This window comes from Ctenopharyngodon idella, chromosome 24 (genome assembly GCF_019924925.1).
Source record: "Ctenopharyngodon idella isolate HZGC_01 chromosome 24, HZGC01, whole genome shotgun sequence".
In the NCBI taxonomy this organism is placed as follows: domain Eukaryota; kingdom Metazoa; phylum Chordata; class Actinopteri; order Cypriniformes; family Xenocyprididae; genus Ctenopharyngodon; species Ctenopharyngodon idella.
Genome location: NC_067243.1, coordinates 18,541,313 through 18,558,014, shown reverse-complemented (window position 1 = coordinate 18,558,014; position 16,702 = coordinate 18,541,313). Strand labels below are relative to the sequence as shown.

The following is a 16,702-nucleotide window of genomic DNA, read 5'->3' as shown; positions in this document are numbered from 1 at the left end:
TTTTCAAGAATTGTCTGTGTGTAACTTTTTGTCTGCCATTACCAATGTCTAACTACAACATTTCAGGTGTGTGAATACCTTTCCATACTGAAACAATAAAACTGGAGCATGTGGAGCATGCTTTATGACCTCCTCAGAGATTGTATTTGCCTATAGTAGACTTCACAGATCATATGCTTCACAACTGTAACCTCAGCAACACAAACCCGTGTAGCTTCAGGCAAATCACACACATTAGAGGCCCATTCTTGTCTACAGCCATTCAACACCAACCTTAAAGTTGCCCCTGGGTGTTAACTAGTTCTCAGTTTTGAGAAAAAGAAGGTCTACTCTCTTTTTTCTCTGAAAGGCTACTACAGTTTCTTGGCTTCACTTGCTAACTGCTTACACGTGATTGTGCACATAAATAGTGCCTAATGTTTTCAGCCTTTCAAAATCTGTTTGCTGGACCCTTGATGTTATCAAACGCTAACTGGATTGCATAACCACTTGGAGTGGATTGGCATCCACATCAAAGAAATACCTGATTTAGGCAATCACAGCATGCAGATCGTGTTTTGCGGCTCATTTGACCTCTCAAAGTCTTACGAAATATCACAGCCAGTACCAATGCTTGATTTCACGAGGCCAGGGACAAGAGATTTATGGGTGGACCATGAGTCACAGGCCCTCCTCATCGACCTCCGCCGATGATGGTCCTGGGAATTATTTCAAAGTATTGATTAGATGTTATCTAACCATGTCCATTACTAATTACACAATAACAGACATTTTTTACAACGATAACTGATTTTTTTCCAGACATTTACTTATGTAACTGGACAAGTACAAAACCTAGAGCAAAAGAAGGAGAGCAAGAGTTGGAAAGAGATACAAGAAAAATTATCCCAATATTATTTCACCCTCCAGCCTTCAATCCATTGCGGGGAACATCCTGTGGAGAACATTGGCTGTAAAACAAGGGCCTTTCTGTTAAGACTCATTACATATTATTTTGTTTTTCTAAATATATCTCCAACAATATTACGGACTATTTAGGGACAGAATGTGCGATTGTTCTTCAAACAGTCTTGATGATGCCCTGAGGGTTTGTGGAACTTGCTGGATTACATGCACTTGAAAAAGGTCAAACAGGCACAAGAGAGGAAGAACAAATTCTGTAACCCCAAGCAGCAAGAACGACTATTTTTGCTGCAATTACGATGCAAAATAGCATGGTCACGTGGACAACACAGACACTGGCCAACCTACTTCCACACTCCACAGCTCTTACATAATACGTTTCTAATCACAACGCTGGAAGACGTCCAACGTGGCCTCAAATGACTCCGTGCAGGCTTTAGGTCATAACTCACTGTTGAGGCAGACAAGATAGCAACAGCTTTTCTCCTTGCTTCCTCTAAAAAATATATATAAATAAAATAAAAAAACATATATATCAGCTCCTTAAACTATATTCAATCCTGTGCCCTAACATTGCAAATATAAAACAGATAGTTCCGGGTCTTGGTACAGTGTTCAAGCTGCAATAAAATATAACTATAATAGTTTATTGCTGTTATATGATAAAAGGCACCAATGTTCAATAAATGTATTAATTAACCTGTAAGCAATTACCAAATCAATTTAGCAACTTGGTAAAGAAAAATTCCTTGTGTCCAAATATACATACATATTTCCTTGCAACCCAGTAAGTATTTCAAATGAGTAAGATGTGTAAAAAACTCATGATAGGAAAACAATACCCAAACTGCCTTCTGCATCCACTGAGTTGAATATACGGGTCAAAGAAATGCTCCAGAAATGAATTTATGACACACCTGCATACCTAAAGAACATATTTCTTCAACAGTCAATGTGTAAGTTTGTAAATAGTCTAAATGTACAGAAATGATACAGTACATAATAAAAAAATTCAAAAAGAAATAATAAATTCAAACATATTATTAAGCAAATTCATTGTTACATCATTCTGCTAGAAAATATAATAAATTGAAGTTTGGTCTCTGTAGCTCTGTATACTTTTTTTACGCATATGCTAGTGTACGACTGTGAATCGACGCCACCTAATTACTGCCAAAAAAATTATATGCGCATGTGTGACCTGCGTGTACAAGTACGCACATTTACAAAAATTTACTCTTCTGATGACGAAATTTGCGTCACGCGCACTGTACTCTGACCCTCGCGTATGCGTAAAAAGTGAACTATACTTTGGGCTTATGGGTGGCTAGGTTTTGTTTATACTGTGTGCTTTAAGCCCTGAGTGTACTTCGTTTTTTTACACTTACGCTAGTGTACAGTCACAGTCGAACGCACAACCTTGCAAAGTATAGTTCATTTGACTCGTACGCGTACACAGGCATTTGACACATGCGCAGTTTTGAGCAATCTCTCGCCACGAGTTACAACCCATGTAAAAAATTTTGTATTCTTTCATGCTAGAGTTGTACAAATGAGGGTACTTTCTAACCTCTTCGCACAATCTCTCGTCTATGTAGACCTCCATTGTCGCTGTAGCTTGCATGCGTTCTGGTCTGTTCAGTTTATGCTGTTTTTCTTCGACTACAGGGTTGCCAGGTTTTTACAACAAAACCCAGCCAATTGCTACTCAAAACTAGCCCAAAACACAAAACTAGCCCAAAACGCATTGGTCCCACAGTAAAAATCCGCATTCGGGGGGTAAAATCCGCGTTTTTGGCGGGGTCCCCCTGGTAAAATTCGTATTCCACGGGCTAAATATCATGTTACTTGGGGTCGCCTCAACCCGCGGACATGAAAAACAACCCGTGGCAACTGTGTAAAAGTAGCCCAATTCCGCGGGAAAACCGCAGACTTGGCAACACTGTTTGACTACCTTGTAAATTGACGCCCCCCCGGGCACGGTTGCCACCGTGTGGATAAACTAATTACTGCAAAAAAATTAAATGTTCATGTGTGACCTCCACGTACAAAGTACGCGTGGTTACAAAAATCTGGCGGTGCGAGTACAGTACGTGCATACTCTTCTGATGACGAAATTCTGACCCTCGCATACGCGTAAAAAGTGAAGTATACTTTGGGATTTAGTATGGCTGAAACGCTGTTGACTAATCAGCAACCAGGTCTGGAACTGTTTTTTAATACAAGATTAATGAATGAATTTGCTTAACATTAAGGTTTTTTAGGAGAAATAAGCCACTCAAGGCCATGCTGTATTGTGAAAATAGTCCCTCAGGCATGTTGTGACTAACATGACATGATTCACAATATGACTATATTCACAAGTACAGCCTCTCACACCTTATTGCTTAATAAAAGTCATGCAGCAAGGCTGTAAACCTGTGCTTGGTCAAATATTGTTCTTGCATAACTAGGAGGAAGTCCAAAACCCACAATGAGAATAACCAACTATGACTTGTTCCAGAAAAAACCTTGATTATGCAACCAAAACAAGCTGTGTTTTTAAAAAATACTGCCCTTCACAGAGTTCACAATTGTTTTATAATCAAAACCTAAGATTTGGTTGAAATGTGTGGATTGGGCCACTGCCCTGCATATTGAATACTTAGTCTTTGTACTGTTTACTTGACCGGTGAGTCATTTCATGGAGCCAAATAGACAAACAAACAAAAGAAAAACAACCCATGACAGCAAAGGTACAAAAAATGAGTTTGAAATGAGAATGCTGAACAAATAAAATATTAGAAAGGTTGTAAGACTGAATGTAAACACAACAAATTTAAATGAAATAGGAATGAAAACTTCATAGATGAAGACTGACTGTCACGGTAACTTGTGAAATGACAAAATAAGGAATTACAGAATTACAAAGAAGTGTAATATCAATAGTGAAATAAAAAATAAAACATCTGTAATAGTACTGGACAGTTTTGTGAACCTCAACTTGACATGAAGTCTCTAGGTAGCTTCTAGCTGTCAGGAGAAGATCAAGAACTTCTGCAGAGCTCTCCTGATCTGTGTTTTCTCCTCAGGCTTGCTGTCTGGAATCATATCTGCACTGTGTAATGCGCTCAGGTGCACTTCTGGTCTCTTGTCTCTGACCTCCTGCAGCCCTGCCTGGGTCACGTTGCGGCAGAAGTCCACCCTCACCTCTGTGAGACTGTTTCCGTGGTTCACCACAGCCTGGAGGACGGAGTCAGTCATCCGAGCGCAGTTTTCTAGACTAAGGCTACGTAGCCTCCTGCAACTTTGTAGTACGTTGATGACGTTGTGATCCATAATGTGTCCGCATCCAGACAGAGTCAGCGAGACTAGATTTGGACACCTAAAAAAAAACAAGAAGCAGAATTTTTCATGCTATATGTCAGAAATAAGCAATATTTATAATTTGATAACATGCAGTGCATACATAGGGGCTTTCGCACCGAATAGTTCTAGGAATTCAGCTATAGGAACTAACCACTAGGATAGTTCCCCTGAGAACTAATTTCTCCCCCGGGCCATGTTCCTGGTTGCATTCGCACCGGGAATAGGAACTCTGAAGCGGCCGACAGCGGTGTCTTTAAGCGCGGCATTTACAAACGCTAAAAAGCGGTGGATGGAGGATGCCGTGATCGGAGCTGTGTTTGTTGTGTGTCGTGGGTTTCATGATAACAGAGATGGAATGTAAACGCATAATTTACGTGACTAAAAGAGCAAAAAGTGGGGCTAAGAGACTAAATCTCCTATGACAACTTTTAGTATTACATATCATCGAGGCGGACAAAAAAACACAACACTGCAGACAACAGGTAAATGCCGTTACCACTGTTTTTCATGTTCGTGAAGTAAATATGTTTACACGGCTTTTTTAAAATGCCAGGTGCCGGTGTTTGACATGCGTTTAACAAATCAATGTACACTCACGTCACTGATAGTTCCTATAGTGTTGGTTTAGACCCTACTCTGAAGTAGGAGCTAATTTAGTTCCCCCAAAAGGAGTTCCTAGAACTAAAATCGCTCCTAGTTCCTGCGGTGCGAACACTGCAAAATCTGGGTACTTCAGCCAATAGTTCTAGAAACTATGAAAAGGTTCCTCTGGTGCGAAAGCCCCACGTTTGGAAAAAAACAGATTGGATAGTGAATTATAACAAAGAGGTGTCTGTTAAAGCTGAAGTGTGTCATTTCTGTGCTGCTGTTTTTCAAACAGGTTTCCCTGAACACTCCACCTGTATGTGGCTGGCCAATTAAACTAATAGCCCCACCCCCAGACTCATGTTATTGGTTGGTCCTGTGTTGCTATGCAGGCTGGTCGGGATTTTCAAACAATGAGCAATGCTTTGAAAGCACAACAAAGACTATGGGATTGAACATACAACTGACTAAATTTCAGTGATCTCTGCATATTATACTTGGATAGAAGAAAGTAATTAAAGAAAAAATGTACACTTACAAAACGCTGCATTGTGTGACATAGAACTTAAGTAAATTAATAATTTGCTAAACTCATATTAGAAGTGCTAATAAAATCAAAACAATTCAAACAGGTTTCTGAATGCTCCCCTGTCATGCCATTGGTAAAACAAACACTTAGCTCCGCCCCAAAATCACCCCATTGGTTGAATCAGTGTTGCCACACTGTAAAAAGTAATTTGCTATATCTACTCCAAAAATTTTTAGCAACAGATTACAAGCAATATTATTAATTAAATTCAACAAATAGAACTGAGTTAGAATTAATCAAATTAATTCCTTAAATGTCAACCATTTAAAACGAGTAAAACTTAAGTAAAATTTAAACACAAATATCTGAATAACAGACAGACATCAAAGATGAATTAAGAACTCTTTATTTTTTATTGCCAACATTGAAGACACCTGATGATAACAAGTAGAATCACTGAAGGAAAGAGAAACACAAGAATTAACAGATGTTTAGATGTTGATGTTGATTTTATTGAAAATGTTTGGTCATCATTATGGTGATCAGTGTTTCATTTAGTTGGGCAGTTTGACTCTTTGCTTTTTATGTCAGTTTGTGGTTTTGGTAATGGTGTTTGCTAATTTTACACATTTTAAATGGTTGCCTTTTAAGGAATTAATTTGATTAATTCTAACTCAATTCATATATGTTGAATTAAATTAATAATATTGCTTGTAATCTGTTGACACAATTTTATGGAGTAGATAGAGCGTATTACTTTTTACAGTGCATGTCACGCTCAAAAGCAATGATTTAAAAATGACAGAGATCTTTCGGGGATTCAACAACTTCATCAACTTACACTGTACAATACATATACTTGTATAGAAGAAAGTAATTTAACAAAAAATAAATAAATAAATAAATAAAAATAAACACGAAAAGCTGCATTTTGTGGCATAGAATTTAAGAAAATGTTTAATATAATTTGTTATGATCTTATTAAATGCACCAATAAAATCAACAGCATTCAAACAGGTTTCCTGAATGCTCCCCCATCTGCCATTGGTCCAACAAACAGATAGCTCCACCCCAAAACTCACCTATCTATTGGTTGAGCCAGTGTTGCCATGTCAGGCTGGTCGGAATTCTCAAACAACAAAGAGATGTTTTGAAAGTGACAGAAAACTTTTTTTGGAACTTTTTTTTGTTAGTTAACAAAACAGCTTAGCTAGTATTGGCATATTAAAGGGTTAGTTCACCCAAAAATGAAAATTATGTCATTTATTACTCACTCTCATGTCATTCTACACCCGTAAGACCTTCGTTCATCTTCGGAACACAAATTAAGATATTTTTGATGAAATCCGATGGCTCTCAAGATCCAGAAAGGTACTCTAAACATATTTAAAACAGTTCATGTGAGTACAGTGGTTCTACCTTAATGTTATGAATCAACGAGAATACTTTTTGTGCGCCAAAAAAACAAAATAATGACTTTTCAACAATATCTAGTGATGACCGATTTCAAAACACTGCTTCATGAAGCTTCGAAGCTTTACGAATCTTTTGTTTCGAATCAGTGGTTCGGAGCGCCAAAGTCACGTGATTTCAGCAGTTTGGCAGTTTGATACGCGTTCGGAAAAGTATTCTCGTCGATTTATAATATTAAGGTAGAACCACTGTTCTCACAAGAACTGTTTTAAATACGTTTTGAGTACCTTTCTGGATCTTGAGAGGTTCAGTGACATTGCTGGCAATGCAGGCCTCACTGAGCCATCGGATTTCATCAAAAAATATCTTAACTTGTGTTCTGAAAATGAACGAAGGTCTTACGGGTGTGGAACGACATGAAGGTGAGTAATAAATTACATAATTTTCATTTTTGGGTGAACTAACCCTTTAATCTGGAATAAAAAAGAAAGTATTATCATCAAAAAAAGACAGCTTTAAGTGACTAGACAGTGAGACATAGGATATGAATTGCACAAATGTAATCATTGCTTGTAAGAAAAGCAGCCGCCAGTGATTAACTGGCTAGAAAACACACTAGTTTACTGCATTACGAATGCTTTTTATTCCTCAGGGGACACATGAAGTGGTAAACTGTATAATAAATGTGCCATGCTGTCAAAAACCATAACCCAAGACTGTTTAGGCAGTAATTTATGTGGCCCCACCAGGCATTTGCATGGTATTATACTAAGCATACCTGTAGCATAACAAAAACCATTCCCTAAGTCAGTGTTTGCTGTATCAGCTGTTTTTGCCACATAAACACAGCTGGTGCTCTTGCTAAATCACACCAGCTGAAAGCCGAGCCGTTTCCCATGCCCACACCAGTGAGCTCGGGCAACAGGAACCTTCTGTACTGGCTTCTGGAGAGTCGCCCTTCTGTGTGTCCATGTTTCTCCTCTGCTGCAGCCTGCTGGTGGACTCACACTGGGTCAACACTCACACACGCTCACATGGAGCGAGCTAATGGCTGTAGCTTTGAGATGTCATTCACGTTTACTGATGCAGATTATATAAACTCTTACATAATCTTACCACTTAACCACATGTGAGACCGGCACATTCCAGCCGCCTGTAAGTGTTATGAGCCCTGTCCCAATAACCCTGGCCATGGGGCAGATCTCACGCTACACGTGCCATTGCTTTCATTATCACAGACGGCCATCTGTGACACAGACAGTCTGATAAAGGGATCAACAGGAGAGGAAGGATGAGAGAGGCTCACAAGAATTCAAAGCCTCGGGGATCGGTTGGTTAGATAGTTTCTGCTGGAGCAGCTTTCAGCCATTGTGTTTGAGCGGGAGGAGCTTTCAGAGCTGGCCAGATGAAGTAAACACGCCAGATATATGCGTCGCATCATCTCCGGTTACATAAGCAAGCCTTCCTCTCGTAGCTCCGCCTTTCTCTTGTGCAGATGTTTTGTTTGGTTTGGCACAAGCAATTCCACCAAACAGGCTATTTTTTAAAGACTTAGTTAAGTCTTATTTTACTTTGGCTTACATTGAGGCTGGGTGTGAGGGTGCAAGCCCTAATAATATAATCCGTAACACAAACCGTGAAGGTTTCCCCATGTGGATGTGGCCTCTATAGACATCCCACACGTGGCAGGACGTACGTCATACGGTAATTTAACAGAAATTCAATTTAATGCTTTTTCTTTGAACTCAAAGGGTCATCGCAGTGACGGTAGTCTTTATAGTCTCTTAGGACACTGTGGAGGGTGTGTCTAGGGCCGTAGGATTGAGTCTAGAGACTTATTTTCCCTGAAGCGGCCATAATGATCTGTCTGCGCCAAGAACGTCAACAGAAAAGTCTCACACAGCAGATGGATGTGGTCAGATGTAGTTGCGTTCTTTATTTTCTTTCTCTTTTCATTTCTAATAGCCTGTTTGGAGAAATGGTGATATTCATCATGTGCAATATCCGTAACAAACTCATACAATTCTTTGTAGTGGAGCCAAAAGTCTACAGAAGATTAAAGCTGTCAAATCGTTGACCATTTTAAAGTGATGGAATATTGTAATCGTCAGGATATCTTAATCTATAATTCATGATTTTAATGTAAATATTAGTTACATTTGTTAAAGGATTAGTTCACTTCAGAATTAAAATTTCCTGATAATTTACTCACCCCCATGTCATGTAAGATGTTTATGTCTTTCTTTCTTCAGTCGAAAAGAAATGAGGAAAATTTTTGAGGAAAACATTCCGAGATTTTTCTCCATATAGTGGACTTCACCAGGGTTCAACGGGTTGAAGGTCCAAATTGCAGTTTCAGGGCAGCTTCAAAGGGCTCTACATGATCCCAGACGAGGAATAAGGGTCTTGTCTAGCGAAACGATCGGTCATTTTCTAAAAAAAATAAAAAATTACTTACTTTTTAACCACAAATGCTCGTCTTGCACTGCCCTGCGATGCGCCACGCATTACGTAATCACGTTAACAAGGTCACGCGTGACGTAGGCGGAAGTACCGAGCAAGTGTTTACAAAGCGAATGTGCAAAGATTAAGTCAAACGGCCAAAATGGCCCAGCGGTAAAACAACGATGTCGGACGATTTTGAAGTTGGAAGAGAAAATGAGATGGAGTTTTTCGCCCTGCCGTGGTACTTGCCTACGTGTGACCTTTCCAACGTGATTACGTAATGCGTGGCACATCGCAGAGCTAGTGCAAGACGAGAAATTGTGGTTAAAAAGTATATAATTTTTTTATTGTTTTTTTAGAAAATGACAGATCGTTTCGCTAGACAAGACCCTTATTCCTCGTCTGTGACCATGTAGAGCTCTTTGAAGCTGCACTGAAACTGCAATTTGGACCTTCAACCCGTTGGTAACTGTTGAAGTCCATTATATGGAGAAAAATCCTGGAATGTTTTCCTCAAAAACCTTAATTTCTTTTCGACTGACGAAAGAAAGACATGAACATCTCGGATGACATGGGAGTGAGTAAATTATCAGGAAATTTTTTTATTAACCCTTCGCAAAGACCCGCCCCCCTTAGTTACTGTTGCTTTGTCCGAGAAGCCATGGCTCTGTCACGCCACACGTGAAAAATACATCGCGGAGCAAAGAGGACACTGACAACACGTCGACAGACAAGACAGAGCAGGTTACTTATGATATTAAACAAAGTCCCAGCTTTCAAATTGTGTAATTTTTTAAGAAATTCTAACAATAAAAACCATTTTGTGGCTCTTTAATGTGTCGTGACAGATTGCTGTAGCGCCTCAGCTCAAACGGCTCGTGAAACGATCATCTCTTCTTACTAGTTAATTTATAGCATAAAATAAACATGAATGAACGAAAAGGAATGTTGTTTCAAATGCGGAAAGACGTCAGTACACACCATTTTTCAAGTTAAAGTCCACCGAGGTTAATCTTCTAACTCCTGACTGCTTGTTGGACAAAATGGCGGATTCGGCGTTATGACTGGTTAGATCGCTTGTCAATCAAACTCCCGGCGAAGGGTCAATTCTGAAGTGAACTAATCCTTTAAGCTATATGATGGTTTAAGCATCAATACTATTCCATTAAAAATATCAGAATATATAAAAATATCTAAACATCCTTAAACATTTTGTTCTATTCTTCCTTTTTCTGTCTTAATATCTTTTACTATCGTAACATAATTCTTGAGTAAATTTATCTTGTTTTAAGTATTTTTCATTAGAAAACCTGACAACCTGGACGGCAACAGTAAGTTGCACTAGGTGTTCAAGAAAGAGAAAGAAAACAATGTTTTATTTGAAGAATAAAACTAGATCCCTATACTTGAACTTAATGACACCATCTGAGACCATCTCTTCCCTATATACTCAGTGTTTTGTAAAATTTCCTGAAGCTGAAATATATTGCCACAATGGCATCAGTCAGTGTGTGTGCCTTTGTAGGAAAGTCAGCGACACACACACACACACACACACACACACACAGTGCGCAGTGACTGTGACGCACATGTGCAGTCCGCCCTCATCAACAAAGAACCGATTGTAGGCTCCACCTGCCAATGCAAATCATGAGAGGGAGCTCATAAGGGAGGGACTTCTTTCTGCTTCTCTCCAGTTTCATCATGTGTTGCTCCAATTTTCTCTGGTCAAGGAACAACCATCATTATGCTGATGGACCTATAATATAACATCTTTTTTACCCCTAAAGAATCCTCTCAAGAACCCTCAACAACCATCTTGAGTTGACAATGGATCTTTGGAGAATTTTGCACCCTGATGCCATAAGAGGACCTTAGAATGATCCAATTCTTATGTTCTGATTCCTTAGACAGACCAGAAACTAACAGGCTGATGTGAAGAACCTATAATGAACATCAAGAACTTAATCATCAAAAAGTAACCATACAGAAGAACCCTACTGATTTCATTGTCATTCCAGATATCTCTATGCCTTTTATTCTTAAAAATAAAGGTTTCAATTGGTACCATAAATGCTACAAACATTTTATATTTTAGTTATTGATGAAACCATCTATACTGGTACCTTAAATAACCTAGAAACCAATACACTGACCTGAGAAACCTATAATCTAACACCTCCAAAAAAAAAACCTTCTACAACCACCTTGAGTTCTTGATGTTTCATAACACATTCTTCAGATCAGTAAATATAAAGTTCGGCTCTTATGAAAGTGATGTAGAGAATTACTCAAGAACCTTTTTTAAAGAGTGTTCTGCCCAATCACAGTGTTTCTTTTTTTTTCTCGTAAGTGAGTTTACAGTGCAAAACAGCAGCGGGAGAAACCGCAGAGCTCCATCATGTCTCCCGTTATTATTGGCTGCCTGGAAGAGGCTGTACAGATCTTCTCTTAAAACCCCAGAGGGTAATTCAGCTGTGCACTGCATGCTACACCGCAGACCTTGTGTCATTCAAAACTTGAGGCAAACTATGTTCCCAGCCTCAGCACGCTTCGAACGCAAGCCGCATCTATCGATGGAAGACTGTGATGACGTGCATGCTTGAAGCTAAAATGTGTTTCTGATGAACTTTTTAAAGAATAAAGGTCATTAAGGAGCATAATTGCCATTAGTCAGACACTGGTGGAGTTAAATGGCTATGTGAGGAACATTCATGCTGAAGTACTTTTAAGCTTTCTACCATTGACGTCTGTTCTTTAAAATAATATCACGCTACGTCCTAATGTATCTGTGTTACTCAAAAACGAGTTACTGAATGTTCTGTACTCATGTAAATCTTTTCAACCCATAACAGAACCTGGTAAATGAGTAATTTGCTGCAACACACAAGAAAGTGGGTGAATGGCCAGTGCGTTCTATTCTTCCATACATTAGGTGACAGTCCCACAGCTCTCTGTTGATTCAGAGGGTCTGCGGTGTGCCTGTAGTTGTGGAGTGATGGGCTAGTTGTTGCAGGCAATGCGTGAAATTTACCAGTTGGTGTCTTTGCTTCTATTTATTTCTATTTCAAAAATGTATTTGCACTTTCCTAAACCAGAGCAATTCATAAACATTGAGTTGTGATTTGTTTCAGTTTAAAATATTTTCATGATTTTGTGACTTGACAGAATTTTCATTTTTGTGAGAACTAACTCTTCATTATTTACTTCCTTATTTTGTTCCAAACCTGTATGACTTGCGAAACACAAAAGTTGATATTTTAAGGAATGTTTAAAATATCTCTTTCCTATCTAACAAAAGCAGTTACCAGAGGTTGTCAAATTACAATACATATATAAGCAATAAGGTACTCGAGGCTGTGCTGTATCGTGAATAAGTCACGGCTGAAGGGCGTTGTTACCCCCGCAACCCCTTCCGCTGTGACTTACTCACGATACAGCCCTAGCCTCGAGTACCTTATTGCTTTTATAAAATAGTTACCACACAGTACAAATATTAAAGCCAAAAATATGTATCAATGCAACTTTCATGAAGTAAACTTTCACCCAAAGCCTTCCTTCCACCATAAAAAATAGTCCCTGACCGTAAACAGCAACAGAAGTTACATTATTACGCCATTAGATGGCAGCAAAGACTGTCTTTATGAGTGTGTCAGTCAGTAGCAAAGACTTTTACATTGAAAAGTCTGAATTGTTGTGAACACGGAACAAGGCACAACTGACAAATGCTTTGACTAGTGCTGTCAGTCACGGAAAACCCCTTAACTGTTAAAAGGACAAGATAATACATCGGACATTTAAACAGATGTTTTATTATGAACATAGGAATGACCTGAAGGAAAATGCTAAATCTAAATGCAGGTAATAAACTCGCTCACCCGATCTCTTTCTCACAATACTCTTCTACATAATACAGTAAGCTTCAATGAGAACTAACATATGTTTACGTTGCTAAGAGTGGTTGCTAAGGATGTTGTGTAGTGATACACAGAACCGTTGGGTGAAGCGGTCATAGCCGTGTTTTATCGTGAATAAAACCCAGCTATTGACCAATCAGAATCAAGGACAGGAACTAACCGTTTATATTTATATATAAACATCATAGAAGTAGTCAGTATTAAGTCTGTAGGAACAGAACAAAATGAAACTGAAATTGCGATTGTCTTTTCTTTTCAATTGTGACATCCTGAGCGAAACGGCTTTTCAAATGAGAAAGAAAATGTAGGGCATGACTTGATTTTTTTCATCTGGAAATGATTGGATCGTTGGATTTTTGTAATTTTGCTAATTTCCGCAATCTCATGTGATATGACAGAAGAAATGTTGCTGTGAGAGGGAGAGAATGATTTTGTATTTAAAATACTGTTGCAATTAGTTACCACAACTTAAAATTCAACATTAGAATAACTAATAATATGTTCTTTCAACTTAAAACAGTTTGTGTTCGTGTTGCCTTACAATTTTGAGTTTAATCAACTTGGATTTTTGAGTTATCGCATCAAAAAAAACTTGTTGTGATAACTAATTGCAACAGTAATTTTTTACAGTGTATTAAAAAAATAATGATTTGCACAGATAAATCATTTATAATAAACACTGCAACATTCCATTAAATAATAAGAATTGTCAGTTTTGATTTTATGGTGACTAAGTCATTGCTCACCAACAATTTTCCCTCCACCATAGCTTTCATATCTCAAATCTTGACACGTCATGAAAGGTTATGAAACAGAAATCAAATGTGATTTATTGTCATTGATGTAAAACCTAGGTCAACACATCTTCATGCACCAAGTTTGAATATATGCAAGCGCAAATGAGATTCAAGCACTATGGCAAAATTACTAAAATGCTTGTCTGTTCAATACACAAATCTATCATATTGCTTTTGTATGGACAACATTAATGTTAATAATATTGTGGTTTTTGTACTATTTGGAGCTTGACAGCCACGGGATGCTGTTGTTTGCAATGGCACAGAGCTGTGTAAACATTCTTCTTCCAAGGTTTGAACAACACGAGGGTGAGTAAACAATCACGGAAACTTAATTTTGGAGTCATTACTTTTCTTTTACCAATGAAAGTGGATGTGGGATTCATTAAGGTTACTTCATCTGTCTAAATATATCAGAACATCTGCCAGTCCAAGATCAAACCAGTGACAAAACGAATGTTGATGCCAAGACAAACAGAAACACTCACATGTGGCAAACACGCTCCAGGAAGTCACTGACGAGGCTCTCGTGCTTTCTGCAGAGGTCCCTCTGGAATGTAGTCTTCATCCAGTCCTCAATGTTGCACACTTTGACCCTGCTCGAGTGCCAGCATACAGCCAGGTACCTCAGCGAAGAGCCCAGAACAAAGTTGTCCCTCCTTAGCTCGCATGGAGAACTGAAGTGAAGTAGCGTCCACAGTTGCGGGTCCAGGAAGACTTGTCTTAGTCGTACGCAAGTCAGGGACAAGTTGCGGCGACTGTCCTTGTCTAGATATGAAAATAGGTGTAGCAAACACTCCTGATCTAGTTCTGTGAGATGCATAGCAAGACTGGAGATGCTAACAGGCCTGCTAACAACCACAAAGCAACGAGACAACGGCGAGTCTCGTGTGGCCTGGATTCGTGATTCTCCCCCAGACTGTAATCTCACTGAGGCCTTGCACATATAAGGTCGTAAGGAATGGGGGTTATTTTGGGAGGACCGCTGCAGGCACGGTCAAAAATGGAAATGTGTGAGGCACATGGACTCTCCCGGTCCATCTGTCTCCGACGCTTGGACAGGAGGCAGTGTGAGGGACGTTTAGAGTGTGGCAGCTTCTGTTTATCACTTGCAAGTGTCTTCACTCAATGCCTTGCGTCTTGGGGGATGGGGAATGGCGAGACACTCTTCCACACAGAGACCCTGTTTACACCTGGGTCTGCTTGTGTTTTGGTTGATCCAATCACGTGGTCAAAGGCGACACATTCGCCATTCACACCTGGTAGTAACTGCATCTCAAATGCGTCTCCTCTGACCACTTATGATTGGATTTTGAGGGGAGGGTCTCTGATTACATGAATTTACGTCACTGTTACTGTGTGTTGAATAAGCACACAAATAAACTAAAATGTAGGGAAAAATCCAGTTCCATGAAATGGACACTTATTTAAACTGCACATAATGGGCAAAGGCTTGTTTTAGTGCCGTGGTTGATCGCTGTTCGAATGTATTCCACCACATGAGCGTTTATACTACAAATGCAATGTGGTCACATGCTTTTTCCAAATGTGTTTGAAAGTGGACGAGCGCAAGCCAATTTGGACCGTGTTTACAGCTGTATTTTATGAAATAATAAATAAAAAAATAAAAAGGTAATTGCGACTTTTTATCCCACAATTCTGACTTTTTTCTTGCAGTTGCGAGTTTGCATATCACAATCCTGACTTTTTTTCTCAGAATTGCGCGATTTAAACTCGCAATTGTGAGTTATAAAGTAAGAATTGTGTGATATAAAGTCAGAAATGCATGTTATAAAGTTTTGCGACGCAATTCTAACTTTTTTTCTCAGAATTGCGAGATATAAACTCACATTTGCAAGTTACAAAGTCAGAAGTTACAAAGTCAGAATATAAACTTGCAATTCTGACTTTTTTCACAGAATTGCAAGTTTATATCTCGCAATCCTGACTATAACATGCAATTGCAAGTAATAAAGTCAGAATTTTGAGATAGAGATATAAACTCGCAATTCTGAGAAAAAACTTCAGTCTGTTTTCCCTCACAACTGGACATTATAAACACACAATTCCGACACAATTCAGACTTTATAACTCGCAATTCTGACTTTATATCATGCAATTCTGACTTTATATCATGCAATTTTGACTTTACAACTCACAATTCTGACTTTATAACTCACAATTGTGAGTTTATATCTCGCAATTCTGAGAAAAAAAGTCAGAATTGTGAGATAAAAAGTCGCAATTACCTTTATTTTTTATTTCATGGCGTAAACAAGCTTCTATAGTATTTAGCAAGTTACTCACTTCAACCAAAATCCTAATATCAGGTATAAACGGGCCAGAGATTTTGAAAAAGTTTGGTTGCACTTTATTTTACAGTATGTGCACTTACTTACAGTGTACTTACCCACAAAAGTACAGAGTAGTGTAAGTTAACTACATGGGTTAAGGTTTAGGGGAAGGTTTATTAGTGTCATTACTACAATAAGTACATAGTATTTTCATGTGAAACAGGACTGTAAAATAATATGCTACCAATTTTTTGGCAACTAAAACTCTGATATTGTGGGATTTTGTTCATTCGCATTGCCATATCTTTCCTGTATTCCCAGACACAAACGTGACAAGGTCATAACTAGTAAAAAGAAGAAAGTTTGTATACAGACAAAGATGCAAAAGAAAAAAAATATATATTTATGACTGCTAACTGGAGTGATATCAAGACTAAGGTGCTACTCGCTGACATTATCTGTCAGTTTAGT

At 38.6% G+C, this 16,702-nt stretch overlaps 1 protein-coding gene across 1 annotated transcript; it reads right to left on the bottom strand.

Annotated features, from left to right (window-relative positions):
- Positions 1–1,534: 1,534 nt before the first annotated feature.
- On the bottom strand, positions 1,535–15,622 carry fbxl22 (F-box and leucine-rich repeat protein 22). The gene is made up of 2 exons (XM_051884976.1): positions 14,426–15,622; positions 1,535–4,267 (listed from the first exon to the last, which is right to left on the bottom strand). The coding sequence occupies exons 1-2, from the start codon at positions 14,881–14,883 to the stop codon at positions 3,919–3,921; spliced, it is 807 nt and encodes a 268-aa protein (XP_051740936.1). The 5' UTR covers positions 14,884–15,622; the 3' UTR covers positions 1,535–3,918.
- Between the last annotated feature and the right edge of the window lie 1,080 nt (positions 15,623–16,702).